Source organism: Bemisia tabaci, unplaced genomic scaffold, assembly GCF_918797505.1.
Source record: "Bemisia tabaci unplaced genomic scaffold, PGI_BMITA_v3".
Classification (NCBI taxonomy): Eukaryota; Metazoa; Arthropoda; class Insecta; order Hemiptera; family Aleyrodidae; genus Bemisia; species Bemisia tabaci.
This window is the reverse complement of record NW_027311745.1, coordinates 111,583-133,654: the sequence shown is the minus strand read 5'-3', so window position 1 is coordinate 133,654 and position 22,072 is coordinate 111,583. Positions and strand designations below refer to the sequence as shown.

Here is a 22,072-nt window from a genome sequence, read left to right as displayed (position 1 = left end):
AGTCGGTTGATCAATAATCTTTTCTCCGCATTACAAACGAACTTTTTCTTCGGAATTTTCATCCATCAAACCTGAGGGAGCCCGAGTGCTTTTGCGAGAGGTGCGCTCGCCAATTTCAATATTTCAATGATTTCATGAGGACTAGCCGTCTTCAACATTTTATTTAAACTTTGGACTGGTAACGTCATTAACGGCGTAATTATTTTATTTCCACAGAAACGCGAAGTAAATTTTGTTGCAGAATTGGAAGATTTTGACTAGGTTAGACAAGGTGTTAGAGTTTGAAAACAATCCTCCAAAGTGTCAATTGCAGAGACAATAACTTCGCGAAAACAATTTCCAGGAAAAATCGAAACAAAAATAAAATCCTCCGAAAAGTCAATCATGATTACCATCACTATCACCGCCCGACTCCTTTCCCGCAAAATAAAATGTCAACAGCACGCAGTGTTCCCAAGCGGTCTCCCATCTAAGTACTAACTACGCCCGACGTTGCTTAACTTCGGTGATCGGACGAGAACCGGTGCTTTCAACGTGGTATGGCCGTTGACGGCTGCAGTAGCGCTCTCATCACTATTTCTGACAATCCGATTCACCGACAACATCAATTCAGTTACTCTCGTTCAGTCTAAACTTCTGAATACTAACAACAGTCCCCTGCAGCACTTATCATAAGTGGCTCGCATTCAGCAAGAAGGAACCAGCGCAAATACAGTGTTGTTCCTTCATAATTATCTAAAAAAATCTCCCAAAATAGCAACTATATTTACATCCCACCAAAAAAGTATTAATTTCAAAGGGAAATAATTGTGTAAATGTTAATACTGTACATAATAATTATTATTTTTAAAAGAAAAAAATAAATTGTACGATTTTGAAAACACTGTGATCACGCTGGTTCCTTTTTGCTAAATGCGATCCAATTGTGGAACGTCTCGGCAGGAGCAGTTCAGAGCTTCCCGGAAAAAGGCTGCGTGGCGAAAAATCGCGTTGTGAGAAAAACGAATTTGAAGTTTTCATTATTACTTTCTGGCCTCCGACGGTACCGACTTACATCGGAGCTTCGGACACTTGGATCAAAGTTTATACACCCTAGAATGAGTAACGACCATTGGAAAAACTTGCATTACTTTTGTCTTTGAAGTCTTCAAAATGTTCCTTTCGGGGCCCTTCTTCCGGGAATAGGTTTTGGCTTTTAAAGCTGGACTTAACAGACATGAACGAGTGTCTAAACAGAGGTAAAGTTTACTAATCTCTTCTGAATGATAAAACACGAAAAGAAAAGAAAAATATTCTTCGGTGTCAAAAACAGGTATCAATCCCCGCCCGTCCGTTAGGGCCGCGCTCTATCTCTACAACGTCGCGGCGCAAACATGGCGGCAAAATTTCATAAAAAATAAAATCTTGGAATTTCGCAAATTCCTGAAAGATATTGAAAAATACCGGCTCCTTTTCATACTCCGCAAAGTGTAAACATTGGGACTTACTTCTATTTTTGTATGTTTGAGTGCGGGTTGCATACTCTATCCCCTGAAAAATACGAAATATTTCGGAGCATCGTGACATTTCAAGAAATATTTCACCGAAATGTCTAATCTTTCATTCCTCTCTTACGTTTCATGCCACCCGGGGCGCATACTGGTAATCGCAAGGGTTCAGTGCAACCTCCCAAGAAGGTAGGAACCTGGAACCCCCCTTACCCCATCTCCCCACTTCCCAGTCAGGCTGTGAAGTGTAAAAAGCCCTGAATCCTGATGCAACGGACTGACATAGATGGATTTTTTGCCAATCAAGAGACTTAATATCCGTTGAATTCATCAAATGCGAACAGAATCGAGAACAGTAGTTTCCCTTTATAACCATCAAAACGTTACGTTGCCTTTTTTGTATGTACATAAAAAACAAACAATAAAAAAAATTAAGCACCTCTAAAAGTGTGTTTCCATGTGCACGCACAGGCGCACGCGTCTACTATTCATTATTCTGAAGGCTAACAAATCGACATTATTGTACAATATTAATTCTTTACAATTAAGCAATCGTAACATTATTTTTGATCAACGAGGCTCAGTTACCATGTACCGTGGCATCGCTAAATTTTCCAGAATCTTATTTTATGTGCGTACCTACAATCAAGCCAGATTAAAGCTCCCGTGTGTGGCACCGGTCAGTGCTGCGAGTGCTGCCATTTTATTTTATCAAAAAGATTTCGAAATAATTCCAATTTCCGGAAACATATTCCGATTTTTTCAAAAATTCCGGGGGAAAATTCCGAAATACGCCCGGATTTAGTTCCGAATCGTATAAAATTTGATCAAAAAGTCCCTAAATTTGATCAATTAAATAATCAAATAGGCGAAAAACCGCACGCTCTATTTCTAATAAACTGGGGGGAGTAATAATCTTGTTTCTATCAATTTTAATTCTAGCAGTATCTTTACTTTGTAAAAGGAAATTTCGAGGAAATTCCGGAAATAGCTGAAAATTCCGGGGATTCAGAGGATTCCGGAGAAAGCTCCGATTACTTGAAAAGATTCGAATTTCGGAATTAATTCCGGGAAATGGCAGCACCGGTACTGATGCGAGTGCTTGAGACTTAGACAATAAGAAAATGATCGGGTTGGAGGAGGTAAATGCCTTAGCGGGAAAACTTGGGAATTCTGGAACGGAGGGCCTCCGTCGGAGGCGGCTGTCCGCGAAAAGTTAAACTGATCAAGATTTACCCGAAGAAGGGCCGGTGGGCGCTATATACTGCCGTGCTACGAGGAAAAACGCCGTGTGAACATTCGACAGTTGCCAAATTTCCCTCGATAAAACATGTATTTTTGACGACATTCATGCACGTTTTTCCAATGAAATTTTCAGATGTATTCGATTAAATTGCGTACGAAATTGTCTGAAATTTTGGAAACAAAAATTCACAATTTTCCCTGTAAATTCGGTTTTATTTGAAGTAAATTTGACAACGTCTGAAGACTCATACGGCGTCAGGGCCGGATTAAGGGGGTGGCCACATGCCCCGCGGCCCATGGCGGCAAATCTATAGGGGCGGCAAATTTTGACATTTTTTTTAATGTAGGTATAGAAAATTCGAATTTAGAAAAAAAAAAATTACAAACGAGAAAAGGCGACAAAATCTCTAATTTTCTGAGAGCATAGTAATTTCTACTTTTGTCGTCTTTCAGTGATACAAGAGATAGCACCTTTAATTAGTTGAGTTAAGAGAGAAACCAAACAAGCAATTTGGCCTGGAACGGCGTGACTTAGAGAGAAACGATGACGAGGACTTGAGATGAAAAGGAGAAGCCCTCAGCGCGGCGATCGGCATGTAACACATATTAGCCCCTTCAAGACTGCACGAATGCTTCACGCATTGCGGCAAACACAGTGCGATCAGCGTGAAACGCATAGCGCCTACATGACTGCTTGAATACTTCACGCATTGCTTCAAACACAGTGCGTTCGGCGACGGTCGCGTCGCGCGTCGGCGTGAAACGCATAGCGCCTACAAGATTGTCGGAATACTTCACGTATTGCGCCAAACACAGTGCGGTCAGCGCGGCGCGGCGGCGGAAGTTAAATTCATTAATCCACATTTATGTTTGTTCTTTCATAATTTTTTTGTTCATTTCTTATGAATGGAAGGCCTTGTCCACACAGAGATAGGTTTACGAATCTTAACTTTCGCGCAAAGTTCCCAAAGCTTTTGCTGGTGGTGTTGAAAGGGCTTTCGCAAAAAATGTGTTCAAAACGAGTAAACGCGTCTTATGCACCCCTCCCCCGCTGGCACGTTCATTTGATGATTTTTATTGATGCTTCAAAACGAATGAGAAGGGGGTGGCAAAATACAGGCGGCCCATGGGCGGCAAGTAGATGCCCTGTACGACGTTCTTCCTTAGCACGGCAGCATAGTACATAGCTTCACACTTTGAGCATGGATATTGTAGAGCTCTATTGTAGAGCAAAAAGATCTTGCTCTTTTTGTTTGAGGCCTTTGTTTCTCTTCGGATATTTTTCCAGCTAAAATGCTTGGTCAAAAAATGCAAGAGTGAATGCATCTAGGAAAAGAGATCAATATCCACAGAAGGGTTACCTGCAAATTCTTCGGTGCTTTTGTTTCCGATAAAATTTTGCGCGGTTTCTGCAGTCTCCTGGTTTCAGCCTAGCGCTCTTTCTTTATCTTTAAGTGAGCATTTTCTGAGCAGAAAGTAAGAGGAAACTGTCGACCGAGAGTACAAGATCTCATAGGAAACTTTTAGAACTGATTTACATGACATTTACAATAGATGGTGCTGGCTCGCGACTCTTTCAATTTTATCCACCTTCGAATGTTAATGACAGGGAAAGAGGAGCGATCTTCCATCGTGGATAATTAGAATAATCCTAAAATAATTTATGTGGACAAAAAGTGTCCTGTGATGCCGTTGAGGGCAGAATTATTATGTGCTATTCTCAACATTCTAGGTTAAGAGAACTTTTCAGCAATCATGTTGCAATTTCAAATTGCTATTTTATTGCCACTTTAACGAGTTAAAACTGCCAGGATTTCAGCGAGTTCACTCTCTTTTACCGAAATTAAATCGCGATTTTTTCACCGATATAATATATTCCCAAAAGAAGTAAATCAATGAAGAGTAAAGCGACATAAATTCAACGATGGAGAATAGCAATTTCAACGTAATACATCGCAATTTGTGGTTTTTCCACCAGTTATAAGAATGACTTTACAATTAAGAGTCATATTTATTTTTGGTTGTGGTTGCATGTTACCTATACATCCTCTCAATTCGAGCACTGAGGGTTGATGTACACATCACAACTTTCTCGAGAACAAGTTGTAATTTTCCAGAGTGCTTGCGATGTATGAGTGTGTATGAGTGTATGAGTGTATTGAGTGCTTGATTGTATCTTCTTAGTTTTTGGGTCTAAAAATTATCCCTGGAGGCCATAATGACGGATCGGGCGAATTATGATGGAGCAATTCAAATTGCAACCTTTGCTCTGGAAAAAGTTACTTAAAAATATTGCAATGCTATAACGTCATCGGCGATTAAAACGCAAAAATCCACTGATCGAATCGAAGTTTATTTCGACAATTGCTATTCGGACTAGATTTGAGATAAGAAACCGCAAATTCTATTTTATCTATAAAAGCATAGCCATATGCGTAAGAAAACTATATAAAGAAAACAAGCGGCATACCTACGCTGTCGCTTCGCTGACGTAATGGCGGGCTTTATTTTCATATGAGCCCGAGAAAGCATAGAGGCATATGGAAGACAGGGGTCACGAGGTAATCGAGATACGCCCTTACCAAATAGGCGTGACAGTCCAAGGAAGAAGAGAAGTTAGTCCACAAAAATTCAAAATTGCGTTAGATGGGTTTTTTAACAACACTTTTTGAGATCAAAATCACACGCAATTGCAAGGGCAAAGTTTGGCATACTTTTGCTCGAATAAGATAAACCATAAATCGGAGATTTTTGAAACGTCACGGAAAAAAGTGTTAGGGGTTATCCCCTAAAATAGTGGCACCACCCAAATTCGTTGAATGGTATGGACATCTCCATAATTAATAGTGGCGCAAAATTTTGGTTTGTAGCCTAATTTCTTGTGGTACTGCCACAATCCATTGGAAATGTCCTCGTCATCCAACAACCCCGTGCAATTTTTATCCGTGGTTACGATTGAGATACCACATTAAAACACACTCAGCTATCGATACGTTGTTTTTAAAATAAATCAGGAGCATAGTGCCTCATTGCTAAGTAGAGTCAAATAATTGAACGTATTTCTGCTGAACGGAACTATGTGTGCCTGCGCATTACGACATGAGCCTCGAGACCCATAAGAATATATGCATAACAGGGCTCACGTCATAATGCACATAGTTCCGTTTGGCAAAAATACGGCCAATTAGGCTGTGCTCGATGTAAATTGCGATAATTCCTCACGACATTTGACAGCATCGGAAATCGTGGATGTTCTAGTCAAGCGAATTCATGGAAGTTGATGAGTCGCCTTATAGCCGGAGCGGGGTGTTCCAAATCTCCACGATAGAGGCGGGGGTCGAATAGTTCCGCATTTACAAAAGCAATGCATAGTTGATGGGACATAAGAGTTATCGCATTGCAGCCGCAGATGTGCGGATTTTGGTAACGCTCGACCGCTGGCCCAGTCCGCGGCGGGACTGGTTTCAGAACAGGACCAGTTGCCGAGGCGATTTTTTGTCCTTAGTTCTCGGTTATTGCGGGGAAGCGGCTGCTTTTCATGCGAGGGACCAGCTCTGCCGTTTAGCGGTAAGCACTTAGTTTTAAGTTTCATATTCTTCAAGAAGCAATGGTCATAGAGAAGGAACAGAGGGAGTAATAACGCCATTTCAGAGAGAATCTCGCGCGGAGAGAGACAAACAGGACTTCGTTTTTTTTGCTTATCAAAAATTATTAGAAAATGTGTTGGTCTCCAAGTAGCTTTTGCAACGGAAAAATCGCGATATTTTGAAATTAAGTTGCGATTTTTCACGATTTTTCGGTGATAAAATCGATAGGATCATAAACATCCGAGCGATTATCCTCGATCTTGTCGCAATTTCATCTCTCTAAAATCGCGTTCTATAAAATCGAAATTTTATCTCAATATATCGCGATTTTTGTTCTATAGTATCGCAATTAAATAGCCGTCAACAAAATCGCGATTTCCTTGCGAATTTATGTGATGAAATCACAACTTATCGCAATTTTTTATCCAATAACATTGTAATAAATCGACGTCAATCAAATCGCAACTCATTGCGATTACAGCTTCTTGAGTCGCCCGATAATACTGTGGGTCGTTTTCGGAACGGAGAAAACTACTGATTTTTGAAGTTCCAGCCTTTTCAATTGGTTCACCTGAAACCCGGGGGGGGGGGGGGGGGGGCTACCGCCTCACGAATGGCGTCACTGAAATTCGAGAGGCACGGATTTGTTGTTACTTGTGAGAACTGAGGGTTTTTACCCAGTCCTTTTTCCCATGATTACAGCAACCGGTAAAAGAAAGGTGACCGAGCATGGGAAAATGGGACTTTAACGTAAAAGGCTGAATTTTTCAGGAGGACGGAAAATCGTGATGGAAGTCGAAAGTATCGATTTTACGTTTTTGATGAAAATCAGTGTCTTGTCCTGTCGAGAATACGTTGTCAAAAATCCTTGTCAAAATTTACATTATTAACAACTAGGGACCCGTAGCCTAGCCGCTGCGCGGTCGCCAACCACTGAAGGAAAACTACACGTGAACAATCGTAGTTTTAATAATTTCAAGTTAACTAAGAGATGAATGGATTCAAATGCCGACAGATGCACGCGAAAGAAAGTGTAAATATCTCCGACTGCAACGTTATGCACCACTTCTTATGTTTTATCTTCAATCAATGTTTTTAAAAAGCTACACACAGTTTTTCTCAAGAGTTTCCGCGAATTTTCCTATATGATTCCAAGTAAATCAAAGAAAATCTAGACGCGATATTTTCGTTTGTTTTATTACATTTTTTTAAATTAGGAAACAATTTAATATCGTCCGAGTTCCTGAATTGTTATGATTAATATACGTATCTCCCCTTTTATTATCGTTAAAACTGGGCTTAAAGTCAAGAATGATGACGCATCGTTCTAGTTTTGTTGCGAGTTTAGCGATTTTCTACGGTGCCGGTGCGGATATTAACGGATTGCCGGCGAAATCAATCCATCGTCGCGCCGCGCGGCACAGTGGATTGAGTCTACAGGAGAGGTCAGACAAAATTCGGAAACTTTATACGCTTATAACTCCGTTTATACAAAACTTTGAGGTTCTATAAGTGGCTTCATTGGTTTCCTTGTGAAATTTTCTTCAAGAAGCACCTCTAGAACTTTAAAATGTGGCGAAATAAACATCAAAATTTGCAGTTTTAGTCTAAAATTTCATGCCCGACCCAGCCTAACTTTGCTCGGAAAAAATATTTTATCGGGAGAAGAGAGGCAACGTTGGAATGCTCATTGAATAATCGCGTCAAACGCAGTGCGGCCGACGTGACGTTAAACGCGTACCAATGCCTGCAAGACTACAGGAATACTTCACGCATTGCGCTAAACAGTACGCTCGACATGAAACATATATCAGCGCCTACAAGACTGGAGGAATACTTCTCGCATTGCGCCAAACGCAGTGCAGTCGGTCACATGGCGAGCAACGCTTATTTGCGCCTATAATACTGAAGACGTAAAGTAGGTACTTTAAGTTAATGCACGTGAAGTATGCGTGAACACTTGACTCCTTGAGCGCACAGCGCGGTGTAGGGTGCGCGCTTGAATCGTTGTAATTTCTCGGTGTCATATACCCACCATCCGCGATGCGGTGTACACAATATCCAACCTGTGTACAACGCGAGCCCGCAATCCTCGAAGGATCGTGGAGATCCTGCTTTTTTTCAAATATCCCTCACTACTCCTCATCTACTGGTCCTTCAGACGAATCAAACATCAACATTTGCCAGTTTTAGTTGCAAATTTCATGTCCGACCTCGACCATTGGATCGTTCTACTGAGTACTGTACGTCATTATCTCGCAATTTTGATGTTTTCAGTCGTAGAAAACTCGTGTGTAAAGCATGGGCGGCCGGCAAAGCGCGGGCTTGTTTTTCGCTACCCCTCCGCACGGCACAAAGTGGATCGAGTCAATATAGGAGAGGTCGGCCAAAATTTGGAAACTTTAAACGCTCATAACTCCGCTTACAGAAAACGTCAAGGTTCTAAAAGTGGTTTAAATGGTTTCCTCGTAACAATAAAGATATAAGTTTCTGTTAAAAACTAGGATTAGATACCCTACTATTAAGAATTAATATAATTAAAGTAGTAAAAGAAAATCTTCAAACTTAAAAAATTTGGCGGTAGCTTAACCTAACTAGAGGAATCTGCTCTATAATGGAAAGTCCACAATCTATAATATTTCAGACAATGATATTTATATATCGCTATCAAATATAAATTTAAAAATAGTATTTAAAATCTGCTCAAACTCATAAAATCAATTCAATTTTCTTCTACAGCCACTCATTGCAATTTAAAATGTGACGAAATAAACATAAAATAGTGTATTTTCTTCGGAAAATACACTAAAATGTACAGTTTTAGTCAAAAATTTCATGTGCGACCACTCATTGACTCGATCCACATTGCGGCGCATCGAGCGGTGTCGAGTCTATGTTAGTAATAGGGAAATGCGACCGGGGTGTGAGTTGGAAAATGATCCGCAGGTGCAGGCGTCGATATTTGATCTCATTCACGGCAGGCGTAACGAGATAACTATTTGACCACGGGTGTAGGCATATTGCCGCTAGCCGGACTGAAGGCGCGTCACACTCCGACGGATGACTCGATCGTTACCCCCGCTCGTGTGACGCTAAAATCGCCGCAAAACTAGAACGACGCGTCATTATTCTTGACTTTTAGCCCAGTTTTAACGATAATGGACCACTAGACAAGGTACAAATTAAAGGATTCTGATAGATGTTTCTAAACCAAAATTTCACGCAGAGCACGATTCGCGCAATGAAAATGACTGAAACCAACACCTAACGGAGATATTAACCTTTTTATTTCACATTGGTTACAAGGAATTTGAACTGCCCGCTCACAAGAAACTCGAAGCTCTACGTGAGTCAAATCGCGCACTATACCGGTTTTAGCAATCTTCTCAATAAAGCAATGTTCATTTCCCACCATGTGTTTCATCAAACTATAAGAAATTTGCTGTAGCTGAGCCAAAGCGTCAAGATTGAGGTTGCCAGATTTGTATATCGCAGAGACTGTCATGATAATGTTTAGCGCGCGATATGTGAATCACGTAGAGCATTGAGTTTTCATGAGCGGGTGGTTTGAATTCACGCATCAAGAATCATGAAATATCCGTGTAAGGAGTTAATTGCGGTAATTTTTTCTGTGAGCATCGTGTTTTACGTGAAATTTTAGTTACGACACATGTATCAGAATGCTGAAATTCGTGCCTTGTCTAGTGGTCCATTAAAGGGGAAATGAGTATATTAATCATAACAATTCAGGAACTCGGAGGATATTAAATTGCTTCCTAATTTAAAACAAAAAAATGTAATAAAACAAACGAAAATATCGCGTCGGGATTTTCTTTGATTTACTTGCAATCATATAGGAAAATTCGCAGAAACTCTTGAGAAAAACTGTGTCTAGCTTTTTAAAAACATTGATTAAAGATAAAAGATAGAGGGATCGCGCGGCGGGCCCCGCATCCCTTGCCATAGGCGGATCTAGCAAATTGGCAACATTGTCTTTTCTCCATTTAAACCTATGGAAATCTATCGATTCTGGAGGGGCCAGGTGCTCCGACAAAAATTGATTATTTAGTATAGGTTTAAATGGAGAAAAGACAATGTTGCCAAATTGCTGGATCCGCCTCTGTCCCTTGCGTCCTTGGAAGGATCGGTTATCCCGTTCGTCCCGCGAGGAGATGCAAGGATTTAGTTTTCCTCGTGAGGTTTTTTTTTTTCGGTAAGCTGATGAATCGGCTGCCGTGCGCCGTCCGGTGCCGTTGCCGGCGTAAAAATGAAAGCGATTTTCTAGGTGAGCAAATGATGAGCAACGATGAGCAAAAGAGAAAATTTAAAATTTTAAAAGTCGGGGTGCTAACTTCACAGACATGCCATCGGGGGACCGCACAGTGCGGCCCTCTGTGGACAAAAATCAAAAATTCACAACTCGACATCTGAATATTTTTCTCGGAATTTGTTGTCTTAAAGGTATTTCTGACTCACTATGATGGTTCATTTTCAAATTTTCCGCTCAAAACTACCTCAATTGTGGGTAGAAAGTGAGCAGGAAATAGGTCGGGAATCACTGGTCCGTACGAAATACACGGGGAAAAGACGTCAACTTCAAATGGAGATTTCTCGCTTGAAACGCAAAATGCTCTGGGTGGTTGACATTTTCTTAATCCTCAGATATCCAACTTCAATTCTACGAAAAAGATCTTGCGACTTTTTGCGACTGTCAGAGATATTTGAAGTTAAAGTTTGGGTGTTTCACGTTGCTTTTACATTGATAACACAGGGCTAATTCGAGGTTGCCAACTTCGAATGAACTTTTCTTGAAAAATACGCAAAAAAAACCTAGGGTATAACATTTTCTTATTCCTCGAGTGTTTTACTTTGATAATGCCAAAGGGTTTTCCTATGTCGGTGCTATTATCTTCATTATTTAAAGTTAAGTGTCTTTTGCCGATTTTTGTCCGCATCGTCCGTAAGGGTGCCGCACTGTGGACCGGGGCGGTCAAGCCGGTACCATCCGCGCCCAAATCGGCCCGGCGGCGCACAGTGCGGCATCCGTATGAGCAATGCGGACAAAAATCGGTTGAAGACACTTAACTTCAAATATTGAAGATAGTCGAGGAATAACAAAATGTTACATCTCAGGATTCTATGCGTATTTTTTGAGGAAAGTTAATTTAAAGTTGGCAACGTCGAATTAGCCTCGAAAAGCAACGTGAAACACCCAAACTTTAACTTCAAATATCTCCGATAGTCGCAAAAAGTCGTGAGATCTTTTTGGTAGAATTGAAGTAGATATCTGAGGATTGAGAAAATGTCAACCGCCCAGAACATTTTGCGTTTCAAGCGAGAAATCTTAATTTGAAGTTGACGTCTTTTTCCCGTGTATTTCTTATGGGCCAGTGTTTCTCGACCCATTTTCCGCCCACATTCTACCCAAGTTTGAGGGAGTTTTGTGGGAAAAACTTAAAAATAAACCATCCTTGGGAGTCAAAAATATCTGTAAAATCACAAACTCCATAGATTCCTTGTGAAAAATTGATGAGATTTTATGCATCATATGTTAGAATAGCGTGAAGGAAAGAGGTTTAGTGACGTATAAAAACACTAATGTGTGATCAATTTTCAAGGACAATTCTGTAATTTCTCCTACGATTTTAAATAAATTAAAACGCGTAATATCCAATATCTAAGCTCAGATTCGGATTTCTCGTGAAAAATTGATGAGATTTCATGTATCATATGTTAGAATAGCGTGAAGGAAAAAGGTTTAACGACGCGTTTAGATTCTGTCATACCCCCGTTTGAACTACGCCGCCGCGCCAGTCGCCCGAGTGAAACCGAACGGGGAGACGCCGGCGCTTAGCATTCGGTTTCGTCCCGCCTCACGATAAATTCTTATTCTTCCTCCTCCGCTGACCCACTGAGCACTACCCATGTTGCCACGTTGCATTCATATGCTCGAATCAGTATGACTACGCTACGTTTCTTTCCTTCACGCTATGCTCGGGTATGATACATGAAATTGCATCGATTTTTAACGAGGAATCCGAATCAGAACTTCGATTTTGGGTATCACGTCTTTTAAGTCAAATTTTTTAAATTCGAAAATCTGAAATGACTGAAGTGGCTTAAAATGCCATCTCGGCTCCTGTTTGATGGATTCTCCTGAAATTCGGTGTCAGGGAATGATACATGAAATCGCATCGATTTTTTACGAGGAATCCGAATCTGAGCTTCGATTTTGGGGATCACGCGTTTTAGATCAAAATCTGTCAAAATTCAAAAAATTCAAAATTCGAAAATCCGAAATGGCTTAAAATGCTATCTCGGCCCCTGTTCGATGGATTTTTCTGAAATTCGGCGTCAGGAGGTATTTTTCGACAGGAAACTCGAATTTTAGTCCATTTTTTAAAATTCTCAAATTCAAGATGGCGGACGTGGGTTAAAATGCTACCTCGGTTTCTGTTTGTTCGAGTCTTGTGAAACGCGGTATCACACGGTATTTTTCAACAGAAAACTCGAATTTTTAGTCAACTTTTTAAATTTCTTAACTCCAAAATGTTATATGTGGCCTAAAATGAGCCCCGGTTCTGGCCTCCGTTTCTGTTCTTTAGAGCTTTGTGAACCGCGGGATCAGGGGTACTTTTCGACGGGAAACTCGAATTTTTAGTCGATTTTTGAAAATTCTCAAATCCAAGATGGCGGACGTGGCCTAAAATGCTATGTCGGCTCCTGTTCGATGGATTTATGGCGCCCCCTTACTACATGCCTACTCTTGTATTTCTGTACAGCCGCAAATTTAGGGTCAAGGGGCGCCTGACATTCTATGGACCAGGTGGAGTTTTTGTCCTGAAAATTTACCTTTAGCAATTCTCTTTATATTTTGTCTATGGTTTTTATGCCCCCCTTTCTCGCGGACTCTCTTTTCACTTTTCTTGCCTCCTTTTTCCTTCCATTTCCCCCTTCTTTCTTGCTTTCACTGCCCAACCTTGTTTCCTTTTCCTTTTTTCCCCTTGTCCTTTCTTCCCTTTTTTTCCTTTTCATTTTCCCCCCTTTTTTCCCCTCTCTTCTTCTTTCGTGGCGCCCCCCCAAAGGCTGGCGCCCGTGTGCGCCGCACGCCCTGCATACGCCCCAAGTCCGGGCCTGGATCGGGCTTACGGAATTTCCAGCGAACGCTAAAGACTGGAGTTTTTTTTTTTTTTTAAATCAACTGTTAATATTTTCATCTCATTAAATAACTAGAATTTTTCTTGTTTTCAGGTCAAAACCATGGGTGTAAACATGTTGAGTGCCATAGGTTACGAATTTAAGCCGCAAATAAAGGAGAAGGTCCCTTGGCGACCCCATAAGAAACGCGCCCCCACAACCAAACCCCCCTTCACCCTTGGAGAACTGAAGGCTCTTATACCTCAGCATTGCTTTGAACGGTCCCTCCCACGGTGAATAATTAATACATTTATGAGTCATACATTAATTTTTCAATCATTATAATAATTATTAAATTTTATTCATTTCTAATAATGATCCAAGGATAACGGACAAGCGAAAGCCTTATTTTTAGATAATTTAAGGGTCTCCGTCCCCCACGGAGCGTTTTTCTTCTTATTGAGCGAGAAGAGTCTCTAGCGCACGCTGATCACGCTGCTGCGCCTCCAAAACGGCGAGAATGCAATCCGCCGACGGCCATGTTTGAATAGTTGCCGTTAGCATCCGAGGGACTTGAACGACTTCCTCCATTTATTTGCCTGGTAATTGCCTGAAATGCTATCTCGGCTCCTGTTCAATCGATTTTTATGAAACTTGGTATCAAGAGGGACTTTGAGTTGGGGTTGGGGGAGAGGGGGTTATGACGGGGAACTTGCATTTTTTCTTTATTTATTTATTATGACATACGTACATGAGAGCCCCATTATTAGAGCTATGGCACAGGTCAAAAAACGCTAGGAATTAGAATATACAATAATTAAGAATATAAATTACAACTGTTACATTTTTAGTCAGATCACCAAACCTCTAAAATCCAAGATAACGAAGGCAACCTTAAATGCTATCACGGCTCCTGTTCGATCGTTTTTTGTGAGACTCGGTAGCAGCTGATGAGTTTCGACGAAAAGCTCGAATTTTTAGTAACATCTTCAACATTTGCAAATCCATACGGCGAAATTGGCCTGTGGGCCGATCATTGAAAATAGACAAAGCTATAGACAAAGAAGACATAAGGTGTATAGAGCGATCCTATTGGTTGCAATGGGTGGCTCTTGTGGACTGAGGGGTAAATGATGGACTAACTATCGGGTCTCTCGTGGGTTGCCGTTAGTTCGTCTATTACCTACACGTCCTCTGTCCATTGCAGCCACCCGCTTCCACCAATAGGATCCCTCCACATCCTTTTTGTCTTCTTTGTCCGTCAATTCCAAGTATCAGCCAGCTGAAATGCTATTACAGCTCCTGTTGGATCGATTTTTTGTGAAATTCGGTTTTTGAATCGTGAAACCAGGGGTATTTTTTTTTCATCCGGACAATTTTTCAGGACAGTGAAATGGCGTGCTTTGCGATATATCGATTGATTCGCCATTTAAAGCTATGAAAAAGGATCGATACACAGGGTGTTCGCAGCGAACACCTTCATAATCGATTCCTCACCAGAGCTTCAAATGGAGAAATATCGATAGTCGATCTTTCACGCCTCGTCACTGTTCAGCAGGCCGATCATTGAAATTGATCGTCAAAGCTATAGACAAAGGAGACAAAAGAGATATGGAGAGATTCTATTGGTGGAAGCGTGTGGTTGCAATGGACAAAGGAGGTAGGTAATAGACTAAGTAACGGCAACCCACGAGAGACCCGACAGTTAGTCTATCATTTTCTCCCTTTGTCTATAGGAACCACCCATTTCAACCAATAGGATCGCTCCATACTCCCTATGTCTTCTTTGTCTAGCGCTTTGTCTATCAATTTCAATAATCAGTCCGCAGGAGGGCGTTAATCAGTTGCAACTTATTTCTATCGGCAGGTCCTTATACTACTTGGTGCGAGATCTGGTCCTCTTGAGCGCCTTCTACCACGTGGCCGACACTTACATCCCCCTCCTGGCGTGGCCGCTGCAGTGGGTGGCGTGGCCCGCGTACTGGGTCGCTGCCGGGAGCGTGGGCTTCGGTTTGTGGTTCTTAGGCCACGAGTGCGCCCACGGCGCCTTCAGCGCCCACGCCTGGCTCAACGACACCATCGGCTTCGTCGTATTCTCCTGCGTGGCGGTGCCCTATTTCCCGTGGCAGTGCGGCCACGTCAAGCATCACGCCAACACCGGCACGCTGGAGAGGGATGAGGTCTTCGTTCCCAAGCAGAAACCTTCAAGATCCAAGAGGTAATGTGATGGTCTAGAAAACTGATTGGCATTGGCGGATCCAGCAATTTGGCGACATTGTCTTTTCTCCATTTAAGCCTATGGAAATCTATCGATTTTTGGAGGGGCCAGGTGCTCCAACAAGAATCGCTTATCTAGAATAGGTTTATATGGAGGAAATCCGGTGTTGCCAAATTGCTGGATCCGTCTCTGCTGATAAGAATTGGACTGCAATTAGAATGAAGAGTAAAAACTGGTGAAATACGAAATAGTGTTCGTCTTATCTGGTCAAAAGACGAATGATTGTCTGGTTCAAATTTTGATAAATGGCGAAAAAACGTCTTAATGCTCCATCCATACATCGATACATCGATGTTCGATACACTGAAAAAAAAACTCCGGCCGTGAAAAGCCGCACTTACAGCTGTAGGCGTACCTACCGTCCGCTCTCTGGGGTCAGAGGCCGAAAGTTCCAGGTGTGGCACCTGGAGCAGTCTGTGCTACGGCTCCATGCAGCATCCGGAACTTTCGGCCTCTACTTCCGGAACGGATGTCATGTCTATAGAACCCGCAACTTCTTTCAGTGTAATACGACACGTTTTTGCCCAACAAAACTTTGTTTTCACTTCCGTAACCCGTGCGTATGAGGAGCCTATAGGTGCTCAGATGTGGTGGCCCTGAGTTGCTATTGCGCGAATGTTTTAGGCTTGGGGTAAAAATTCCAAAATTTAGAATCATTGTTTCTAGGCGTTTCTCACCCTCCTGAGTGTATCCCTAGAAGTTTCAATATATTTCATGAAATTTTCCATCTCTGGTTACAATCATATGGACGGAGTGAAGAGTTTTTGATGAAGGGGAGAGGTAGAAAAATAACCCAACACGTGGGTCGGGAGAGGGGGGGCATCGTAATACAAAATTGGGGAGTGCTGTATAGAATATCTTCCTAAGTTCTGACTTCTGAATGAAGTTTTGGGGAGCCTCTCTGGGAAAATTTTAAAAATTGAGACGTTTTTGAAGCAATATTGAGCTGTCCTGGCCGAAAAATAAAATTCAAGAGACGACAGAAATGCCACCTGGCCTGCGGGCCGATTATTGTGATTGATAGACAAAGCTATAGACAAAGAAGACATCGGGGGTATAAAGCAATCCTATTGGTTGAAATAGGTGGTTCTCATAGACTAGGGGGGGGGGGAATGATAGACTAACTGTCGGGTCTCTCGTGGGTTGCCTTTAGTTAGTCTATTACCTACCTCCTTTGTCCATTGCAACCACCCGCTTCTACCAATAGAATCCCTCCAAATCCTCTTTGTCTTCTTTGTCTATTGCTTTGTCTATCAATTTCAATAATCAGCCCGCTGTTGTCTTTGAGCCACCTTGGTTCCTCCGAAAGCTTTCCATTGATTAAATTTGCAGGTTCCTGAACAACCCGCTGGGCCGGATCCTCATAATCCTGCTCATGCTGACGATAGGGTTCCCGGCGTACCTGCTGTTCAACACCTCCGGACGCCGCTATCCGCGACGCAACAACCACTTCTCGCCATTCAGCCCCATGATCCCGCGTCGGATGCGCCCCTGGGTGCTTCTCTCCGACGCCGGCGTGCTCGCCGTCCTAGCCGCGCTCGCCTGGCTAGCGCACTCGCATGGCATCGCTTGGCTTGTCGCTCGCTACTGGGCCCCGTACACGGTGCTCAACGCTTGGCTAGTCTGTACCTCCGTTCTGAACCACTCCCACCCGGCCCTGGCACATTATGATGAGGTTAGTTTCAACACTCGTTTACTTTTAATTTACGGATGGTACCCACAGAGCACAATAGAGTCGCATTGTTCTGGAGCGCTGGTGAAGCCACTTTTTGAGGCTGTTTTGTCCAGTACTCCTGAGACTAGTGTGCGGCGACTGACCATAGAGTACTCTATGCGACTGACGATGCGCGGGGTCCCAGCTCCGGCCTTCGCTCAGAAAATACAGGTAAAAAATTTACTTCATAAAAACCGGGAGTGTTGTACGTTTTTGAATTTGTTATGACTTGGGTGAACACGATTTGCCAAAATTCGCGGAAATAATGATTGATTCAAATGAATACATCCCGGAGACCACTCGCAGCCCGCGATTCTCCCATAAGCCGCCGTGTTAAAAAATGCCGGATGGTCCCCACTTTCCGGCGAACAAGGGGCTCGGAATGGCCCGCTCATGGATTGACTTCATCGGCGCTCCAGTGCATTTTAATGTACTTTATGACGGTACCATGGATATTGACAGTCATAGGCAGATCCAGAAGGAGGGAGGGAGGCGAAGGGGGCGCACTCTCTAGTGAGGAGGATTGTCCTATGTCTCCAACTCCATATATGTAGATGTGGGTGCTCAATAGATGTGGTGGCCCTAAGAAGGGCCGTTGTAGAGGTGAGGAAAGACAGGATGATTGGTGGCTGGGGCGAGCGAAGACTGGAGCAGCGTGGTTGGTGCCGCAGGATTGAAGTTTAATTGGTAAGTGGGTGGGGCTTATGAAAATATTTCGGGAGGATGATTAGTGGCTGGGGCGAGCCAGGGCGAGCGAAGACTGGAGCAGCGTGGTTGGTGCGGTGGTGCCGTAGGATTGAAGTTTAATTGGTAAGTGGCAAGTGGGTGGGGCAAATGAAAATATTTCGGGAGGAACTGAATGGAGTTGATATTCAGGGATGGTGAAGATTCGAGGTTGGGGGGGGGGGGGGGTGATGAATTTGAGAGCCTGCATTCTGGTGTAGATCATGTGATCGCTGAACTCGCCTTCTTGATTTGGGCTTGAAGATTGCGATTTTCTTCTGGGCGCAAGCCATGCTATACCATATAGTGCCGCAAAGTTCTTGGTGGTTTGAGCCCATCTGCTGCTTGGTTTGGAGTGATTCTTTGTGCCGGAGGTGACTTGTTACCTGATTTAGAGGCGTCTTCCTGGGTCGAGGAAGTAGTAATATGGCACTATGGCAGCGGCCAGAGAGGCGATGAGTCTTTATGGAACTAGCTGCGCAGCATGAAACGGGCCGGGGGCGCTGATCTTATACCCTCGGGGTGTGATCGTGTCGGCCAATCACGGGCGAGCGCGGGGAGTGCCGCTCTGGAGAGGCGGTGCTTGGCCGCCACCAAGACCAATCCACACAGGTCAGTCATTGCGCGGCTTTTTTGAAATCCACTCCCCCGCCCGGCCCTAACTCGCAGCACTCGATGCTACGTCACAATGGGTGCTCCCATAAGAAATACATTGGAGGCACTCAATACTACGTCACTGCGCAGTAGAGTACCAAAACTCGTCCTCGGGAATGACTGACCTGTGTGGATTGGTCTTGGCCGCCACATAGGAATCAGCCTCCTTCATCCAGGGTTCTCTTCATTCATAATCTACTAGGTCTTAGATTTCAATCGTTCAGAGTGCATGCAAACATTTTATCCCAAAGAAATTAAAAAATTACTCATGTGAGGCACTTTAAAGAGTTGGCAAAATAATGATTTTTAATTAGAACAAGGATAGGAAGAAGAAAAAGAAGAATAGCAAGGCAAAGAAAAAAGAGAAGAGGTAGGAGGGAAATCCCAAAAAATAAAAACTCGGGAGTTTGTTTTAATCCAAATTTTTCAATGTTTCATTTTTATATTCATTCAGGGCGCGTGGGACTGGCTCCTGGGAACGCTGACCTGCACGATGGACCGTGATTTCGGGCCGCTGCTCAACTGGGTGTTCCACGACGGGCAGAACGTCCACACGGTACACCACGTCTTCCCGCGGATCCCGCACTACCACTTGCGCGAGGTGACGGAGGCGCTGAAACCCGTGCTCGGCGAGTACTACCACAGCGACGCCACACCCCCGCATCGAGCCCTCTACCAGGTCGTCAAGGAGTGCGTCTTCGTCCGCGAAGACCTGGACCAGAGAGGGGTCTACTGGTACGAGGGACTCTTCGACATGATGATGTGAAGTAAAGGACGCGGCGCCAAATGCAACCATTCCTGCTCCAACGCTGTCCATGTTGCATAAATTGACGAATGAAGGCGCTTCGAGTTACCCTGCCTTCACGAAGATGCATGCGATTAATGCAACACGGAACGCGGCATTGCTGGTACTATGACCGGTGCAGAGTGGTGTGACCTCGTAAAATTTGAAATGGGCCTGTTGCAAACTTTTGCTAGAGCAGAATGAAGAGTTGTTTCCTATAGATGATGCCTCAAAAATCACGATGAGCGCATTGGCAAAGTCTGAAATGCACTCATAAATTCACAATCTGCGTAAGAAATTTGCGTTATTTTGAGCTTCCCGCTTCAAAAACGATACTACTGCACAGGTGAACATTTTGTTAGAGGAGTCGCTCCATCGTCGGCAATATTCATCATGGCCGACGCTTGCGCAGTTCCTCGCGTAATTCGAGGAGAGTTCAAGGTCAATTAAGGCGGGCGAGAAAAATATGAACGTAAACACGCCGATTGTTATATGGTTTAATCCTGTTCAGGTGTTATCTCGTCCCATCACACGTGTTTTGGCGGACTGGCGTCGGCCATCATGAGTATTGTCGCCAATGGAACGACTCCTCTAACAAAATGTTCACCTGTACCGTAGTATCGTTTTCGAAGCGGGAAGCTCAAAAAACCGCAAAATTCTTACGCAGATTGTGAAGTTATGAGTGCATTTCAGACTTTGCCGATGCGCTCATCGTGATTTTTAAGGCATTATCTGTAGGAAACAACTCTTAGTTTTGCTCTAGCAAAAGTTTGCAACAGGCCCATTGTTAAATTGTACGAGAAGTGACACTAAAGTGCGAAACCACGTATCTCCATTGCAGTGTTTCAAAATCTCTGCTCGTTTTCTAAGTTTTCGAAGAAAAAAAGTCAGCTACAGCGTGAAATTTCTATATGTTGCCATCTTCCGCAGAATGGAGTCTTGTAATGGAGAAGAAAACTCAAAAGAGTTGTCAAGAAATTATAAGTTGACTAGTTTTCTAATGAAAATTGAAGTATGGCAGGAAGTCTGTATTCTTTACGGAAATTTATTACCTTTTTATCCCGATGAGTTGAGTTGATGAGTGATTTAGACTATGATCATTTCGGAAATTAATCCATCTTCAGGTCTTCTTGAAACACTATGAAGATTTTATCGCGGCGCGACACGTCACATGGTAAAAAAGAAAAATATATATATATAAATAAATAAATGAATTACGTATAAAAGATTAAAACTATCGAGGCGAGGGATATAAAGGTAATAAATTTCCGTAAACAATGAAACCCGATAAAGATACTACTATCTACTTTAAGTCTGTATTCTGTAACGCCGCAAACAAGGATACGTCAAACGTGGTTTTGCAGTTTGGCCATCGAAGTATTTCTGGAAACTCACAAAATTTTGACGATAAATATGTTTTAAATTGCAGATAAAATCAAAAATCGCCGGTGATATCTTTATAAATAAAACTGTATGGGTCTAAACCTTGTGAATCTTAATTCTGAGGAATCGCCGTGCCGATTTCCTTCATTTTTGTTGCAAACGAAAGCTGTTGATATCCAAATCGCGCAAAAAATCTGAAACTTTCAATATCCGCTCTTAAAAGATCGCCTGTACCTCGCGAAGCGAGTAATCGGGGCCCCTCTGGCTAGGTGCGGAGGGAAGCGAAGCGAGCTGAGGCAGTCATACCTACTGCAAAAATTCCTACCTCGGTTTTCGACGCTGAAGAATTTCTGCCATAAATTATTTTTAAAAGGGAAAATATCCATCGTCAATTCTGGAAAACTTATTCTGATTTTCCTGCTCTGTATGGAGAATATTCTGTGGAAATTTCTAGCAATAGTTGGTCCGTTCTCGAGGGTCGATCCTCCGATTAAATCATATGAAATCGGAGATAATGTAACAACGCAAACGAGATATGTAGTTTCACCATCGATATTTAGACCAGTCCGCCAATGAAGAGGCCTTGGTCCAAAAAGCAAACTTTTCAGACGTACATTTTTAGTCGGCATGATTCGAAAAAATAGATATTGAGATCTCGAGGAAAAATAAACTCTCCCTTTACAGATTCTTTAAAATTTGAAATTTTGAGCGTCATTGGAGACAAAAAGGCGTAGAGTTTTTTGATTTAAGCATCTAACAATATCCCGATTCCCCTTTTTATGATTAGTAATTCGTGAAAAAAATGATATTCTGATTTGACAATTTTACCTTGGAGACTTAAACGCAGAAGAAGAAGATGTAGATCACAGATTACGAGTTACCATGACATAAATGAAATTTTTTTTATCGTTTTCAGAGATTCTGAAGAGAATGAATGCGCACACAGGTTGTCTCGAAAGTAGATACCAGTATCTTGAATACATATTGTCTCAAAGGCAAAATAAGACTTACTGTTTTAAAACATCTTATTGATGGGACGTTAGATTTATATTGGTTAAAAACGTAATTTCCTCAAGAGCG

At 42.6% G+C, this 22,072-nt stretch overlaps 1 protein-coding gene and 1 non-coding gene across 2 annotated transcripts; one reads left to right on the top strand and one right to left on the bottom strand.

The window, feature by feature from the left end:
• Window positions 1-432: 432 nt before the first annotated feature.
• LOC140225815 (5S ribosomal RNA) lies at window positions 433-551 on the bottom strand. The gene has a single exon (XR_011900739.1). It is a non-coding gene; the product is annotated as a 5S ribosomal RNA (ribosomal RNA).
• A 13,023-nt stretch (window positions 552-13,574) lies between these two features.
• Window positions 13,575-21,163, top strand: LOC109038611 (uncharacterized). Its single transcript, XM_019053714.2, has 4 exons — window positions 13,575-13,749; window positions 15,324-15,674; window positions 17,067-17,409; window positions 19,280-21,163. The coding sequence occupies exons 1-4, from the start codon at window positions 13,580-13,582 to the stop codon at window positions 19,589-19,591; spliced, it is 1,176 nt and encodes a 391-aa protein (XP_018909259.2). The 5' UTR covers window positions 13,575-13,579; the 3' UTR covers window positions 19,592-21,163.
• Window positions 21,164-22,072: the final 909 nt, after the last annotated feature.